Below are 15,421 nucleotides of genomic sequence, written 5' to 3'. Positions count from 1 at the left end.
TTGCCCGAGTAACTATAGGCCAGTGAGTCTCACTTCTGTTGTGGGCATAGTCTTAGAGAGAATTGTAAGGGATAGGATTTATGAACATCTGGATAGGAATAATGTGATCAAGGATAGTCAGCATGGTTTTGTGAAAGGCAGGTCGTCCCTCACAAACTTTATTGAATTCTTTGAGAAGGTGACCAAGGAAGTGGACAAGGGTAAAGCAGTAGATGTGGTATATATGGATTTTAACAAGGCGTTCGATAAGGTACCCCATGGCAGGCTAATGCAAAAACTACGGAGGTATGGCATTGAGGGTGCATTAGAGGTTTGGATTAGGAATTGGCTGGCTGGAAGGAGACAGAGGGTAGTAGTTGATGGTATAGGTTCATCTTGGAGCGCAGTTACTAGCGGTGTTCCACAAGGATCTGTTTTGGGACTATTGCTGTTTGTCATTTTTATAAATGACCTGGAGGAGGGGCTTGAAGGCTGGGTGAGCAAGTTTGAGGATGACACGAAAGTCGGTGGAGTTGTGGACAGCGAAGAAGGATGTGGCAGGTTACAGCGCGATATAGATAAGTTGCAGAGCTGGGCAGTAAGGTGGCAAATGGAATTCAATGTAGCTAAGTGTGAAGTCATTCACTTTGGTAGGAGTAACAAGAAGATGGATTGCTGGGCTAATGGTAGACTACTTGGTAGTATGGATGAGCAGAGGGATCTTGGTGTCCATGTACACAGATCTTTGAAAGTTGCCACCCAGGTAAATAGTGCTGTGAAGAAGGCATATGGTGTACTGGGCTTTATTGGTAGAGGAATTGAGTTCCGGAGTCCTGAGGTCATGTTGCAGTTGTATAAGACTCTGGTGCGGCCTCATCTGGAGTATTGTGTGCAGTTTTGGTCGCCATACTATAGGAAGGATGTGGAGGCATTGGAACGAGTGCAGAGGAGGTTTACCAGGATGTTGCCTGGAATGGTAGGAAGATCATATGAGGAAAGGCTGAGGCACTTGGGGCTTTTCTCATTGGAGAAAAGAAGGTTTAGGGGAGATTTGATAGAGGTGTACAAGATGATTCTTTAGCTTTAGGTAGCTTTAGGGTTATATGTAGCCTAAGAGCATAAGATATAGGAGCAAAATTCGGCCATTTGGCTCATTGAGTCTGTTCTGCCATTTGATCCTGGCTGATATGTTTCTCAGCCCCATTACCCTGCCTTCTCCCCGTAACCTTGATCTCCTTGCTAATCAAGAACCTATCTATTTCTCTCTTAAGTACATTCAAAGACTTGAGTTCCACAAATTATCCCTCTCTGGCTGACGAAATTCCTACTCACCAGCGCTCCCTCTAATTTTCTTTCCAGCTTCTCAGGCCACTGAGTTCTTTTTGTAACAAAAGAAAAAAATCATTATTTTATTCATGATTATTGGACTGAATTTTGAGAATTTTGTCCTGGAGCTCCATTTATTTAATGGAAACACTTACAAAATCTTCAAGAACTGGAAGTCAGTGCTGTGAAAGGCATGTGTAGAACTTCAGAGTGCAGCTTAGAGGGAACATTGCCTAGCACATAAGGAGGTAGTTGTGGTTGTTGAAGGTCAGTCATCTCAGCTCCAGGTTATCTGTGGAGGAGTTCTTCTGAATGGTGTCTGGTCCCAATGGTATTCAGCTGCTTCATCAATGATTTTTCCTTCTATCATGAGGTCAGAATTGTTCATTAATGCCTGCACAATGTTCAGCATTATTTGTGACTCCTCAGATACTGAAGTGATCTAGGTTCATACATAGTAAACCTTGGACAATATCCATACTTGGGCTGACAGGGGGCAAGTAACATTTGTGTTGCAGAAGTGTCAGACAATGACTATCTCCAGCAAGAGAAAATCTAATCATTGCTCCTCAACTTTCAGTGGCATTATCATTGCCAATTCTAGGGATTAAACATTGCTAAAAGTAGACAAGATTTGAAACTTGTCATCTTTCAGTCATCAAAACTACAATGGAAGAAGCAGATTTTAACAAAGTACCTTCATCAGAGCCTGATGAAGGGCTCTGGCCCGAAACATTGATTCTCCTGCTCCTTGGATGCTGCCTGACCTGCTGTGCTTTTCCAGCAACAAACTCTCGACTCTGATCTCCAGCATCTGCAGACCCCATTTTCTCCTAGTTGAACAAAGGGCCGCCATTTTGTGCAGTGTGAGCAGAGGGTACTGATTTACTGAGCCATCAGTGGCATGGAGTTGCAGCAGATCACCAATAATGGCCCAATCAATCAACCAACACCCTCTTATTCTGGCTGTCAAGTGACTAGTGTCACTAATGCCCTACAGGGGATCTGTACTGGGGCTTCAATTATCCACAATATCTGTTTATGACTTGGATAATGGCATCAAATGCCAAATATCCAAATTTGCCAATGACACAAAATTGGGCAGCAATGAAGACTGTGTTGACTACAGTATAAAATTATAACAGGATATTGATAGATTAGGTGAATGAAAATGGCTGTAGCAGATGGATTTTAATGTAAGTGTAAGATTATCCATTGACCATCAGGATATTTTTTACAAGGCACAAATTTAAATACAGTGCCTGTCCAATGCGATTTGGCAATTCAGGTGCATAGCCCTTTAAAATGCCCATACAAACCTACAAATTGGGAGGAGAAGTAGGCTAGTAATGCCTTCTGTGTAGTTATTAATACTGTGTAAAATAAATCTTTCTGTAGCAATTGTATTCTGTCTGTAAAATTTTGAATGTATTGGGGCTATGTTTGTTTTCTGTTGGACACTTGCTGGTTTTTGTTTGCTGTGTTGCAGACTATGCATAATTTTGAATACTTAAAACTCCTTGGAAAAGGCACATTTGGAAAGGTAATTCTAGTAAAAGAGAAAGCTTCTGGAAAATATTATGCCATGAAGATTCTTAAGAAAGAAGTCATTGTAGCAAAGGTAACTCTTAAAAACATGCATTGCCACCACTGCTGGGAAATAGCTTAATTCATTAAGCTTCACAAAATTCTTAAATCTTCTAAAAATATCTATTTATTTACCATCTGTTATTTTAATTGAAATGCAGCTGTATTATTGCTACCTTGGTTTTTCTTGATCTGTAACTCTTTTATCTTTTATACAGGATGAAGTAGCGCACACTGTGACAGAAAACAGAGTGTTACAAAATTCTAGGCATCCATTCTTAACTGTAAGTACTTATTCAATGACTTCAGGAAATGTTAGTTAACTACTCTGTTACAATATCTCAAAATGCATGCACACAATACATCCAATTTGACTTTTCAAATTGTACAGTTTAATTGTTTTTTTTTTATTTGAACACACTCTTTCAGCTCTCTCGTATTAAGAGCTGTCAAAGCAAACTATTCAAATGAGTTTTTGAAAACACAATTATTATGTTTTCTGAAATGAACTTTATGATTTTTAATTCAATTTGATCTTTTCAGTCATGAACATTTGGTGAAAGTGAAGGCAGTTTTCTTTACATTGCGGTATAATCTAGTTGCACATTACTCTGGGAGAAGTTTGGAGTTTCAGAAATTTGATTCCACCAGATAGAAAAGGCCTGAACTATGAGCTGGATGGGAAGTAGAACACTTCAAGGGTCTTATAACCTCACCGAAAGAGGAGAAAGAAATGAATCCCTTTGATCTGGCCACAAGAGCTCACTGTGACCACATAGAGTCATAGAGATATACAGCATGGAAACAGACCCTTGGGTCCAACCTGTCCATGCCGACCAGATATCCTAACCCAATCTAGTCCTACCTGCCAGCACCCAGCCCATATCCTTCCAAAGCCTTCCTATTCATATACCCATCCAAAGGATTTTTTAAATGTTGTTGTAATTGTACCAGCTTCCACCACTTCCTCTGGCAGCTCATTCCACATACGCACCATCCTCTGTGTGAAAAAGTTGCCCCTTAGGTCTCTTTTATACCTTTCCCCTCTTACCCTAAACCTATGTCCTCTAGTTCTGGACTCCCCCACCCCAGGGAAAAGACTTTGTCTATTTATCCTATCCATGCCCCTCATAATTTTATAAACCTCGATAAGGTCACCCCTAAGCCTCCGACTCTCCAGGGAAAACAGCCCCAGCCTGTTCAGCCTCTCCCTATAGCTCAAATCGTCCAATCCTGGAAGCATCCTTGTAAATCTTTTCTGAACCCTTTCAAGTTTCACAACATCCTTCCGATAGGAGGGAGACCAGAACTGCACGCAATATTCCAACAGTGGCCTAACCAATGTCCTGTACAGCCACAACATGACCTCCCGACTCCTGTACTCAATACTCTGACCAATAAAGGAAAGCATACAAAACGCCTTTTTCACTATCCTATCTACCTGTGACTCTACTTTTAAGAAGCTATGAAATTGCACTCCAAGGTCTCTGTTTAGCAACACTTCCCTAGGACCATACCATTAAATGTATAAATCCTGCTAAGATTTGCTTTCCCAAAATGCAGCACCTCACATTTATCTTAATTAAACTCCATCTGCCATTCCTCAGCCCATTGGCTCATCTGATCAAGATCCCGTTGTAATCTGAGGTAACCTTCTTCGCTGTCCACTACACCTCCAATTTTGGTGTCATCTGCAAACTTACTAACTATACCCCTTATGCACACATCCAAATCACTTATATAAATGATGAAAGGTAGTTGACCCAGCACCGACCCTTATAGCACTCCACTGGTTGCAGGCCTCCAGTCTGAAAAACAACCCTCCACCACCACCCTCTGTCTTCTACCTTTTGAACTAGTTCTGTATCCAAATGGCTAGTTCTCCCTGTATTCCATGAGATCTAACCTTGCTAACCGGTCTCCCATGGGGAACCTTGTTGAACGCCTTACTGAAGTCCATATAGATCACATTTACCACTCTGCCCTCATCAATCCTCTTTGTTACTTCAAAAAAGTCAAATTTGTGAGATAGGATTTCAGATGTTGAGTATTTAAATATCATTGAAATGACTAAATTGATTATTGGACATTATTTTGTGTTCTGAGTTTTACCCCCACAGCATTACTTTATTAAAGCCAAAATACATCACTGTTAGGACTATGCTGTATTCATGAAATGGAATACATTTAAAAATAAATTCTTCCAATTAATTCAATTAAATTAAAGACCAAGTAATAAAATTCCATTCACCTTATTATCATTGATTGTGTAAACATTGCATATAATTTAAATGCTTACAAGTTACATCAAGTATATTACACAGAGTTAGCAAAGGTAATATTTGTATAATCAAATACTTTATTCCTGAGGTGTGTAGGGTTTTATAAGTTGTGTAGTGTACAAGTTAAAGGTTCCTTCCTGTCTGATCAATATACAAGAAAATTTTAATCCATTACATTATCAAAGAAAAAAAAAGTCTTGATTTGTCTCAGTATTTTTTTGCTGCATATGAGTTTAACTGAGACTTAAGGCAGAGATGAGACAGTTCCTTGTTTCTAGCAAAACTAGAACTACAAAAAAAAATTGCTTGTCACGCATATTCTTCTGATCGAAGAGTAATACCTGACTGATGAAGGGCTTAATTCGACAGTGGCTTTTCATAAGAATTAAAATTTAATTGCAGAGAAGGATTGCTGATGATGATTAAATAACATAGTTACTTCAACAAAAGAAGTTATTTAATTCTATTAAATTATGTTTCTGATTTAAGGTATTTTTATTTTCAAGGCACTGAAGTATTCTTTTCAGACAAATGATCGTTTGTGTTTTGTTATGGATTATGCAAACGGAGGTGAGGTATGGAGGACATTTATTAATTGAAAATGACACCCAAAATGTCCGATTTTCTCCAATTTCAATTTCCTTACCTGTTGTTTTTAGGATATTCCTGATTTAATAAAGGTTTATTACATCGGATCATCATTTGGGAATTTGGGTTCTAGAGATGATTTGGGTTTTTGTTTCAGTACTGTGTAGGTGACTTGTTTGTTGTTTTTAAAAAAGTTAGGAAGTCAATTTTTAACAGTGAACTAAGTTCATCTTTTCTAAAAATGTGCGTGATTTCAGTGAAATGCCTTGGAAGCTATTGGGCAAATTAATATCTTATTTCAATTTTGTGACTTACTGAAAAACCGATGGCCATGGCCATAATTAGACTTCACTATGAGGAGAAGTGATTCCTATTAGCAGGAATGCCATTTAGGTTTTTAAAGTCTCCAATTGGCTCAGGGCTGGAAAGATATGCCAAGGTTGTCCAGAATTTAAAAGATAACCAAGGAATGATCCTTTACTGTGTCTGAGTTTCTGTAAAGCACATTGGCATGAACAAGGGACAATTTTTTCTTGTTTTTTTTTAATCGTTTCAAATTTTCTTTATGATGACTTAATTTTTTCCCCTTCTGTATCATAAATTTTTGTACTTTTGATCTAAGTATTTTGATAGTCTTGTGTGAATACATTTAGTGACTGACCACCATGGCAACCAAATTGTAAAACTAAAATTTATATTCTATTAAGCCAGGTTTAACTCTGAGGTCTGACTTGTAGTACTACCATCAGATGGAATCATAATACTCGGTACATTTAACCTTTTCTATGATGAGAATCACAGCTATTGCTGACGAGAGTTCTCATTTTAGCAATGCTTCTACTTGTAGTGACTAAAGTTCTAAATAATATTTTGCCCTTCCTTCTCCATCCAATGGTCTGAAATCAGATGTAATATCTGTCCCTTTATCTTGGCAGAAATGATTCAGCATTGGACCCCATTGAACTCCCTTGCCCTGTATAGCTCAGATTGCTTATTGGACAAATTTACAGAATAATTCACTTGTAATTGAAACATGAATGACTGTGGTCAGATTTTTTATTTGTAACACCTTGTACATGTTTTTATTTCAGTTATTCTTTCACCTATCAAGAGAACGTGTTTTTTCTGAGGACCGTGCCCGTTTCTATGGAGCAGAGATTGTTTCTGCTTTAGATTATCTCCATTCTGAAAAAAATGTAGTCTATAGAGATCTTAAGGTAAGAAGGACATAGTGTAGTGCATTGCATTCTTTGACTCTCGTAAATTGTCAGTTAGAAAATGCGCTTGACTGATGTGATGTATATTTCTCTTTGTGGAATTACCATTAAGATTTCCCAAAAGGGGATATTGATTCACTCAAATAAAAAATCATATCTTTAAATGGTTTAGGAATATATCAGGGCATTCACGTTTAGAGTGAAAATTAATTTAACAGTTTTAAGTTGAATAATAATTAGTTACTTTATGCTCAGTTGCTGTTGCTTAATTTTATTTAGTTGGAAAACCTTATGCTGGACAATGATGGTCACATTAAGATAACTGACTTTGGGCTTTGTAAAGAAGGTATCAAGGATGGAGCAACTATGAGAACGTTCTGTGGAACACCAGAATATCTTGCACCAGAGGTTTGCTGTTTCAGTTTATTACTTTTATCCTATAAGAATATTTGTGCTTTATCAAATAAGGGGTAACATGGCTGGAGAACAAAGCATGCTTACTACATTTATTTTCTATTGTTAACATCAAGCATTTCCAAGTGAAATGCCATTCAACCTGATGTTCAATGTAAGTACTTTACTGCTGACTCTCAACAGCTAACCTTAAATTAGTCTAGTAGTATTCCAATAAATTAACCTCTCCGTGTTTGAGTGAGTGAGTGTGACTATTTAGTGCTGGCTGATCCATTTGTTATGGATTTGAAATTAATAGAAACAAATTTTATTCAGACTCATTGCAGCATTCTCCATTACCATATAGCATTGTTAGAAGAGCTTTCCTTCATGATAAACTAGATCAGGCTCTAGCCATTCTGTTAGGTGGACATTATTTGAAGAAAAGCAGTGAAATATTCTCAATGTTTTGGCTAATGTTTATATCTTAACCAGCATTTTAGAAAATGGACTTGATGGTATTGTATTTGATGTAGTTTGTAAGACCTGGTTGTGCTAAATTAAATGCAGTATTTCCCTACAGTGACTAAATTTCAAAAGCACTTAATTGGCTATAAAGTACTTAGGGATGTCTGTTGACTGAGAGATTTTCTGTAAATGCATATCCTTCCAGTTCGCACAAAACTTACCATTTGAAACTGGTGTTAAGTTAAATTTTGAGCAAAGCAAAAATTTCTTTGAATTTAAACTAATTTAATTTGTAAACCCTTAAAGCAGAAATATCAGACTTTACTTTGATAGCAATATTTGTCTATTAACCGCTTTTGGAATGGCACATTGTTAATTTTAACACACTTCCTCATCTTTTAAACTTCCTCATCTTTTAACCATGAGATTTTGTTGCTGGACACTTGGTTCCCTTTGCAAATACCACACTGTGAACCATTTGTTTCTCTTATTTGCATGTAAGTAAGCATTGAAGTATCACTTCAGTAACTTTGGAAACTTAATGCAATTTTTTAAATTTTACTTGACTTGAATCACTTTCCTGTCATTTGTTTCTGTGTTTTGTTTTGAAAATCCTACTGTTTGCAGCAGTTGTTTCAAACAACAGGTCTGATGAGAAGTTTGCTGCACAGTAATAGTTTGTACAAATCAATTCGTAGGGTTTTATAGTACTATGCTTGGGGGCATTTTGGAAAAAAAAGGCTGGCTTGTCGTAGCTTTTAAAAATTAGGATTGTTGGAAGAACATCAAAATATTCTGTAAGTTAAAATTACTTAGATATGTTTTAGTAATCATAGGAGATTTAAACATGTTGTATGTGTATTTGTGTGTGATCTGGCAATTTCCGTAAACCCATATGACGTGTTGTGAGGTTATAAACTTCATTGATACCATTTTCAGCTGCAGTTCAAACTTAAGTGCATAATGCAGGAAAACCTCACTTACAGATTAAGTGAAAAGTGTTTAACCAATAAATTTAGCATGTCATTGATAAAGTTTATTTTCAATCAAGGAAAAGTGTTTTGCAACATACCTCCCAGAAGAAAGTTTAAGAAGTTAGTGTCAAACATTGACACTAGTATTGAACATCAAGTTGAATGGCATTTCACTTGGAAAGGCTTGATATTATAGTTTTGAATATATTATTATAAATGTGACTCAAAGACCACAGCTTAAGTTATTTTTCATAACCATATTTGGACTCTGACCAGAGAATAGATAATAGGAATTTATGAAATCTTAATGTTTCAATCGGTTTGTGGGGCATTGACATCAGTACTGGGGAAACTCAGATCTGCGTTGATTGGACGGTCTCTCAATGAAGCCTGATGGGCCCAATGTCCTTACTAACTGCAAAATTAAGGAAGCAGCATAAAGTCAAGAATAAATAATACAGGGAAAGGATAAAGTTTGTGAACATGCAGTAAGTAAAGGGTAGAATCAAGGCCAAAAGAAAATGTATTAATTTGAGAAATTCTAAATGAATCATGAAATTACAAATCAAAGGGAAAAAAAAGCCTTGAATTTACCAAGAGAATAAAATGATAAAACTAAGGGCCCTGTATCTGAATGCATATAGGATTTAAATCAGAATAGCTGAGAACAGAGCACAAATAAAAATAAATAGATACAAACAATCATTACATAGAAATGGCTGCAGGATGACATTGCCGGGACATGAATTCTTAGGAAGGCAGGAAGTTTGGAAAAGGTATAAAGGTAATTCTGTTAGTTAATACTGGATTAGCACTATAGTGAGAAACGATCTAACTTCAGGAAATCAAGATGTAGCAGCAGCTTGGGTAGAGATAGAAAATGATAAAGAAAATAAGTCACTTATGGGAGTGATGCTTCAGCCCTGAACAGTAACCGCATGATAAGGTGAAGCATAAAGGAAGAAATGAGAGCTTATCAGAAAGGTACGGTGATAGTCATGGGAAATTTGAATCTACATATTGACTGACAAAGGTAGTCTAGATGAACAGTTCATAGAATGTTTTTAGGCTTATTTCTTAGAACAGCATGCTCTGCAGCTGATGACCTAGATAGGTAGTGAAGTGTACATATAAAGAGGCTACAAAAAGATAAAAATAGTTTAAGTCAGTAAACAAAAATCTGGCACAATATAATGTGAAATTTTCCAGTATATGAAGAATTTAAACAAAGCATATTATCTAAATGGTGAGAGATTGCAGAGCTCTGCAATAGAGAGGAATCTGGGTGCCCTAGTGCATGAATTAGTAAAGGTTAGTTTGCAGTCACAGCAAGTAATTATTAAAGTTCACAGGGTGTGGTCATTTATCACAGACCGATTTGAATACAGAAGTAAGGAGCTTATGCTTCACTTGTATGGAACACAATTGAGACCACATCTGGAGGACTGTGCAAAGTATTGGACTCCTTATTTTAGCAAGGATATAAATGCATTGGAAGCAGTTCAAAGAAAGCTTACCAGCATTGTACTGGAAAGGTTGGGCTGTTTTTATAAGGAAAGATTAGACAGACTAGGCTTCTATCCAGAGGAATTTAGAAAAGTAAGTATGCCACGAGTGAAATATGTAAAATCATGAAGGGTCTTAACAGGGTAGGTGTGGTGAGAATATTTCTCTCTTATGAGAGAATGTAGAAACATGAGTCACTGTTTAAAAATCAGGGAGTCACATTTATTTATTTCTCTGAGGGTCATGAGTCTTTGGAACACAATATCTGAAAAGGTGGTTGAAAGCAAGCCCTTGGATATCTTCAAGGCAGAGGTAGATATATTCTTGTTAAGCAAGAGGGTGGAAAATTATGAGGGAGAGGCAGGAGTATGGGTTTAAGGTTACAAATAAGATCAGCTACAGTATTACGATTGGGATAGAAAGCTTGAGAATACAGAATGGCTTGATGCTGCCCCTTGTTCCTATGTTTCAACAATGAATCTAAACATTCAAGAGTGTACTCTTGCAAACTCCTTTCTAAGTCCATGTTGCATTGAACAGTGGTACTATTGAAAATTATGCTGTCATTAATAAAAGCTGAAGGTGGGCAGAAGAATTCCATTAAGAAGGACCTCGAGATATTGAAAACTAAGAAACTTTTAAATAAGATCAATTTGTTAAGTCTGGTTGATTGTACTGAAATGCAAATTTAAAACTTCACACTTTCTGTTTGCTAACCTTGAAATTATGCACTTCTGTTGAAAAAGTGGATGCTTCTTTTGCTTTAATGTCATCTTTTAACATGGGTACTGGAATGCAAAATAGTTGCTTCTGTTTACACAGTTGTTGTATAGTTGTTTTTAGCTGCATGATGGAATTTGGTTCTGGGAATGGGAGTATCTTGGAAATGTGAGCTTCTGGTTATCAAAGGCTTCAGTGTTTATCACTGCCTTGGTTCCTCTTGTAAATTGTGTTAAACAGCTGTCACGCGTTGTATTTGTGATATTCTAGTGCTACCCATTTTAACAGACTTTGGTTTTTCTCATTGTTTCAACGTAATATTCACAAATGGGGATGTGGTTGGGCATTCTGCAGATGCCATCAGAGTTCCTTTTATTTTTACAGCTGAGTTACTTAACAGCAGCCTGTGATTAATTGAAGTCACTTTTATTGATGGTACCTCCATGAATCAGGAACCTTTTGAGAGGCTCCTTCCACTTGAAAACAATTATTCCAATCTGTTGCTTCCCTGCACTGAATAACAGGATATTCAGGTAGCAAGTCTTAGGTTTGATCCAAGTTTATCAGCTGGTGGAAGGCTGGTGCAATTGATCTCAGTTGCTTTTTATTAGGGAGACAGCCACTGGGGAGCACTATCCAGCAATCCTAGTTAGGCTCATCTGTGTCAAATTAGGACTGATTGCCCTGCTCAGTCAAATAACAGCAGTTCTGAAGAAAAAATCATATTGAACTCAAAATGTCAAATATTTCTTTCCACACGCTACCAGATCTGCTGAAATTCTCCAGCACTTTGTTTCTATTTTAACTTTCCAACATGCATAGTATTTTCTTTTATTAATAGAATATTTTTTGTTGCCGGGAACAAACAGGACAGTTGTTTGAGTTTTGAGTTTTAATATTGATGACTTCAGAAAGTACTAACATGGAGAAAGGAATGACTTGCAACCTAAAGCTAAGCTGATGGCTCTGCTGGATGTTTTGAGACACAGAAGATAACAAAGTGAAGAGCAAGAGGGCAAAGCTTAGTTGTGACCGTTTGAGTGACTATACTCTTCTTTCTTTGAAGTGTTCTTGGCTTGCATAATTTACTGGCTGAGGGATGAGTGAATTACTGCCTTTGAGCTCTCAATGCAATGAATGAGATGTTAGATTAGTGGAACTGGGTTAAAAAACATCTAAATGAACCTGCCTTGGATAATTGAATAGAAACAGCAACTAGGACTTCTTATGCAGTAGAACTCATTCAAATGTTAAGATTAGATTAGTAATGTTAAGAGGGAGAACTTTTTTTTTAATAATGTGCATTCCATAAGTTGGGAGTAATGATAATGGATGATGTAACAGTGAGATGGGACCAGCTGCTCATGACATAAGGTTGACTGATGCAGTTCACTGAGCATGGCATCAAATAGCCCCAGTCAAACTCAAGTCACTTCCAATAAGGGAAAACTTTCCACCTGAATTCTGAAGAATCATTATTGGACTTGGAACATTCATTCTGTTTCTCTCTTCACAGATTTTGCCAGATCTGCTGAATTCCTCCTGGACCTTTTTAAAATTTTTGACTTGTTGCAGTCATATCCAACCCAAAGGAAATTGGTTGTGATTCTTGGTATCCAATCACTTTGGTCCAAGAACATGGTTGTTGGATTCCTCAGGATAGTGTCCTAGGCCCAACTATCTTAAGCTGCTTTACCAATGGCCTTCTTTCTATCATAAGGTCAGAATGGATGTTCACTTATATTTACTTGATGTTCTGTGCCATTTGTAAGCTCTCAGATACTGAAGGAGTCCATGTCCATGCACAGCAAGGCTTGGACAACGTTCAGATTTTGACTGAGATGTGGCAAGTAATAATTGTCAAGCATTGACCATCTCCAACAAGAGAGAATCTAACCATTGCCCTTAATAACTAATGACATTATCATCTTTGCATCCCCTAATATAACATTCCGAAAATTGCAGGTGACCAGAAAAAGAACCGAACAACCATAATAATAGTGGTTACAAGAAACTTCTGTGGATTTAATTCACCTCCTGATTCCCAAAGTCTGTCTCTTATCTGCAAGATACAGGTCAGGAGTGTGATGGGATACTCTCCACTTACCTGGATGCGTGTGGTTCCACTCAGGCTCAATACCATTCCAATGAGCCTGCTTATTTGGCATTCCATTCACCATCACAAGTATCCACTTCCTCCGCTATCGACACATAGTGGCAGTATTTTACCAAGACAACTTTAACAGCACTTTCCAAACATGTGACTTCCTTGGGGTGGCACAGTGGCTCATTGATTAGCACAGCTGCCTCACAGTGCCAGGGACCCAGGTTCGATTCCAGCCTTGGGCGACTGTCTGTGTGGAGTTTGCATGTTCTCCCCGTGTCTGCGTGGGTTTCCTCTGGGTGCTCCGGTTTCCTCCCACAATTCAAAGATGTACAGGTCAGATGAATTGGCCTTGCTAAATTGCCCATAGTCTTAGATACATTAGTCATGGGTGAATATAGGATAGGGAAATGGTCTGGGGGTTACTCTTTTTGGAGTGTCAGTGTGGACTTGTTGGGCCGAAGGGCCTATTTCCATACTGTCGGGAATCTAATCTAATCACCAGGAAGGACAAGGATTGTAGATACATGTGAACACCCATGCCTGCAAATTTTCTTCCAATCATTCTGGTTTCGAACAATATTATATTCCTTTGCTATTCTTTGGCTATAAACTCCCTTCCTAACAACATTGTAGGTATACCCACACGAGACAGACATCACTGGTTCATGAAAGCAGCTGACCATCACCTTCTGAAGGGCAATAAATTAGAGGTGAGAAACAAACGTTGGCCTTGCCAACCACACACTGATTCCCTGAAGGATGAAAGGATTCTGGCTGTTGGTGTGCGAGAACAGCCGGCTGAGCTCTTGCACTTTCACTATATGTAATCTCTGAATGTGGCTGGGAGGTTTCCTTTCTGACAGCACAGCTGAAATCAAGAGGTCTCCAGGTAAAAAGCTAAAGCCTGAATATTTCCTGATATAATCCTGACAATGTTGTAGACTGATTATTATAAATAAGTGAAGTTTGTTAATGGAGAAGCAACAATGGCGACTTGGCGTACAAAAGCAAAATACTGCCGATGCTGGAAGTCAGAAATAAAACCGAATGATGCTGGAAATACTCAGTTGTTTCTCCACCACAGATGCTGTCTGAGACAGACTTAACATTTCAGATCTGTGACCTTACATCAGAATAAACTTGTTGTGCTCTGTTGTTTTAAGGAGGCACAAATAATAAAGGAATTGAAACATCAAGTTCAATTTGAACTTGACCAAAGTACGCTTGTGAAACTAAGTGCTAGTTTTATTGCATGTGTCTGTTAACTCCCTGCAGTTAGAAAGACTCAGGTGTACTAGTGGACTTTCTCTCTGGAGCCAATTGAAAGGAATTGAAAACAAAGCTGTTGTTTATTTTTAACATGAGAATTTGAGATCCATTGCTGTATTTAGGCAGTTTCTACAGATTACTATCATCATAGAATCTAATTTTAACATCTTTCTTCCAAGCCTTACTTCAGCATTTTTGGGATTGTGTGCTTTAATCTAGGGAGCATTGATAATGCTGTTCTGTTAGATTTGTCTCCTACCTTCATTTTACAGTGGAGCAATGAAAAGCAATGCTGTTGGCAGAATTAACTCTGACTAATACTTTTGTACATTGGACCACTGCAACTTGATGGCTGTTCCTGCCAGTAAAGGGTTGTTAGTATGAAATGGATCAGGAACTCTGTGTGGGGATTTGAAGTGACAGCTGTGGAACTTGTAATAAAATGCACTGCAAGTCAGTATTGCAAGCACCTGAAGAGGGGGAGGGTATGATTAATCCTAATTAAGATGCATTTAATTAACCACAACATTTTTGGAAAGTTGCGTCTTTTAATTTTCTGTTTTGTCGATAAGATTATCGTGAATATTGGGTGCAGAGTGACACCTTCCAAGCAGTAGAAAAGATTCTGATTACTCTTAAAAGAGTTGATGAGTGTAGCTCCTGGAATTCTGGCTGGCAAGCAGCTGTGTTCCTCCTATACATATATGGGGCAGCTGTACAACCAGCTGTCGTTTGGTTTGAATCATTCAGGCAGGAGCTGCTGTAAATAGACCTGTGTGTAAGTAACATAATACCTGCTCAGATTCCTGTCAGCAGATGAGTTTTAGATTTCTCTACAAACCTTTTTAAGAATTAAAAATGAGCAGTTATACCAACTAAAAATTCAATTAAGGAGGTCAGTGAAATCACCCTATGAACGTATTGAGGTAATTTCAGAAGATATTTGATTCTGAACTGAAAAGAAGTGTTTTTTTCCTTGAAATGTAAGTTTAAATTCACAGTTAA

The 15,421-nt window shown here is 37.7% G+C and overlaps 1 protein-coding gene across 3 annotated transcripts in view; it reads left to right on the top strand.

Moving 5' to 3' along the window:
- The window catches only part of akt1 (v-akt murine thymoma viral oncogene homolog 1), a 123,863-nt gene that overhangs the window by 94,301 nt on the left and 14,141 nt on the right, over positions 1-15,421 (top strand). For all 3 annotated transcript variants that reach the window (XM_072568633.1, XM_072568632.1, XM_072568631.1), the window contains 5 exons: positions 2,795-2,926; positions 3,111-3,176; positions 5,681-5,749; positions 6,854-6,979; positions 7,259-7,387. In XM_072568633.1, the coding sequence (XP_072424734.1) occupies positions 2,795-2,926; positions 3,111-3,176; positions 5,681-5,749; positions 6,854-6,979; positions 7,259-7,387 (522 nt within the window). The remainder of the gene's footprint in view (positions 1-2,794; positions 2,927-3,110; positions 3,177-5,680; positions 5,750-6,853; positions 6,980-7,258; positions 7,388-15,421) is intronic.

This window comes from Chiloscyllium punctatum, chromosome 4 (genome assembly GCF_047496795.1).
Source record: "Chiloscyllium punctatum isolate Juve2018m chromosome 4, sChiPun1.3, whole genome shotgun sequence".
In the NCBI taxonomy this organism is placed as follows: domain Eukaryota; kingdom Metazoa; phylum Chordata; class Chondrichthyes; order Orectolobiformes; family Hemiscylliidae; genus Chiloscyllium; species Chiloscyllium punctatum.
Note: the sequence above shows the minus strand (reverse complement) of the source record. Positions and strands in the feature narration are given on the sequence as shown.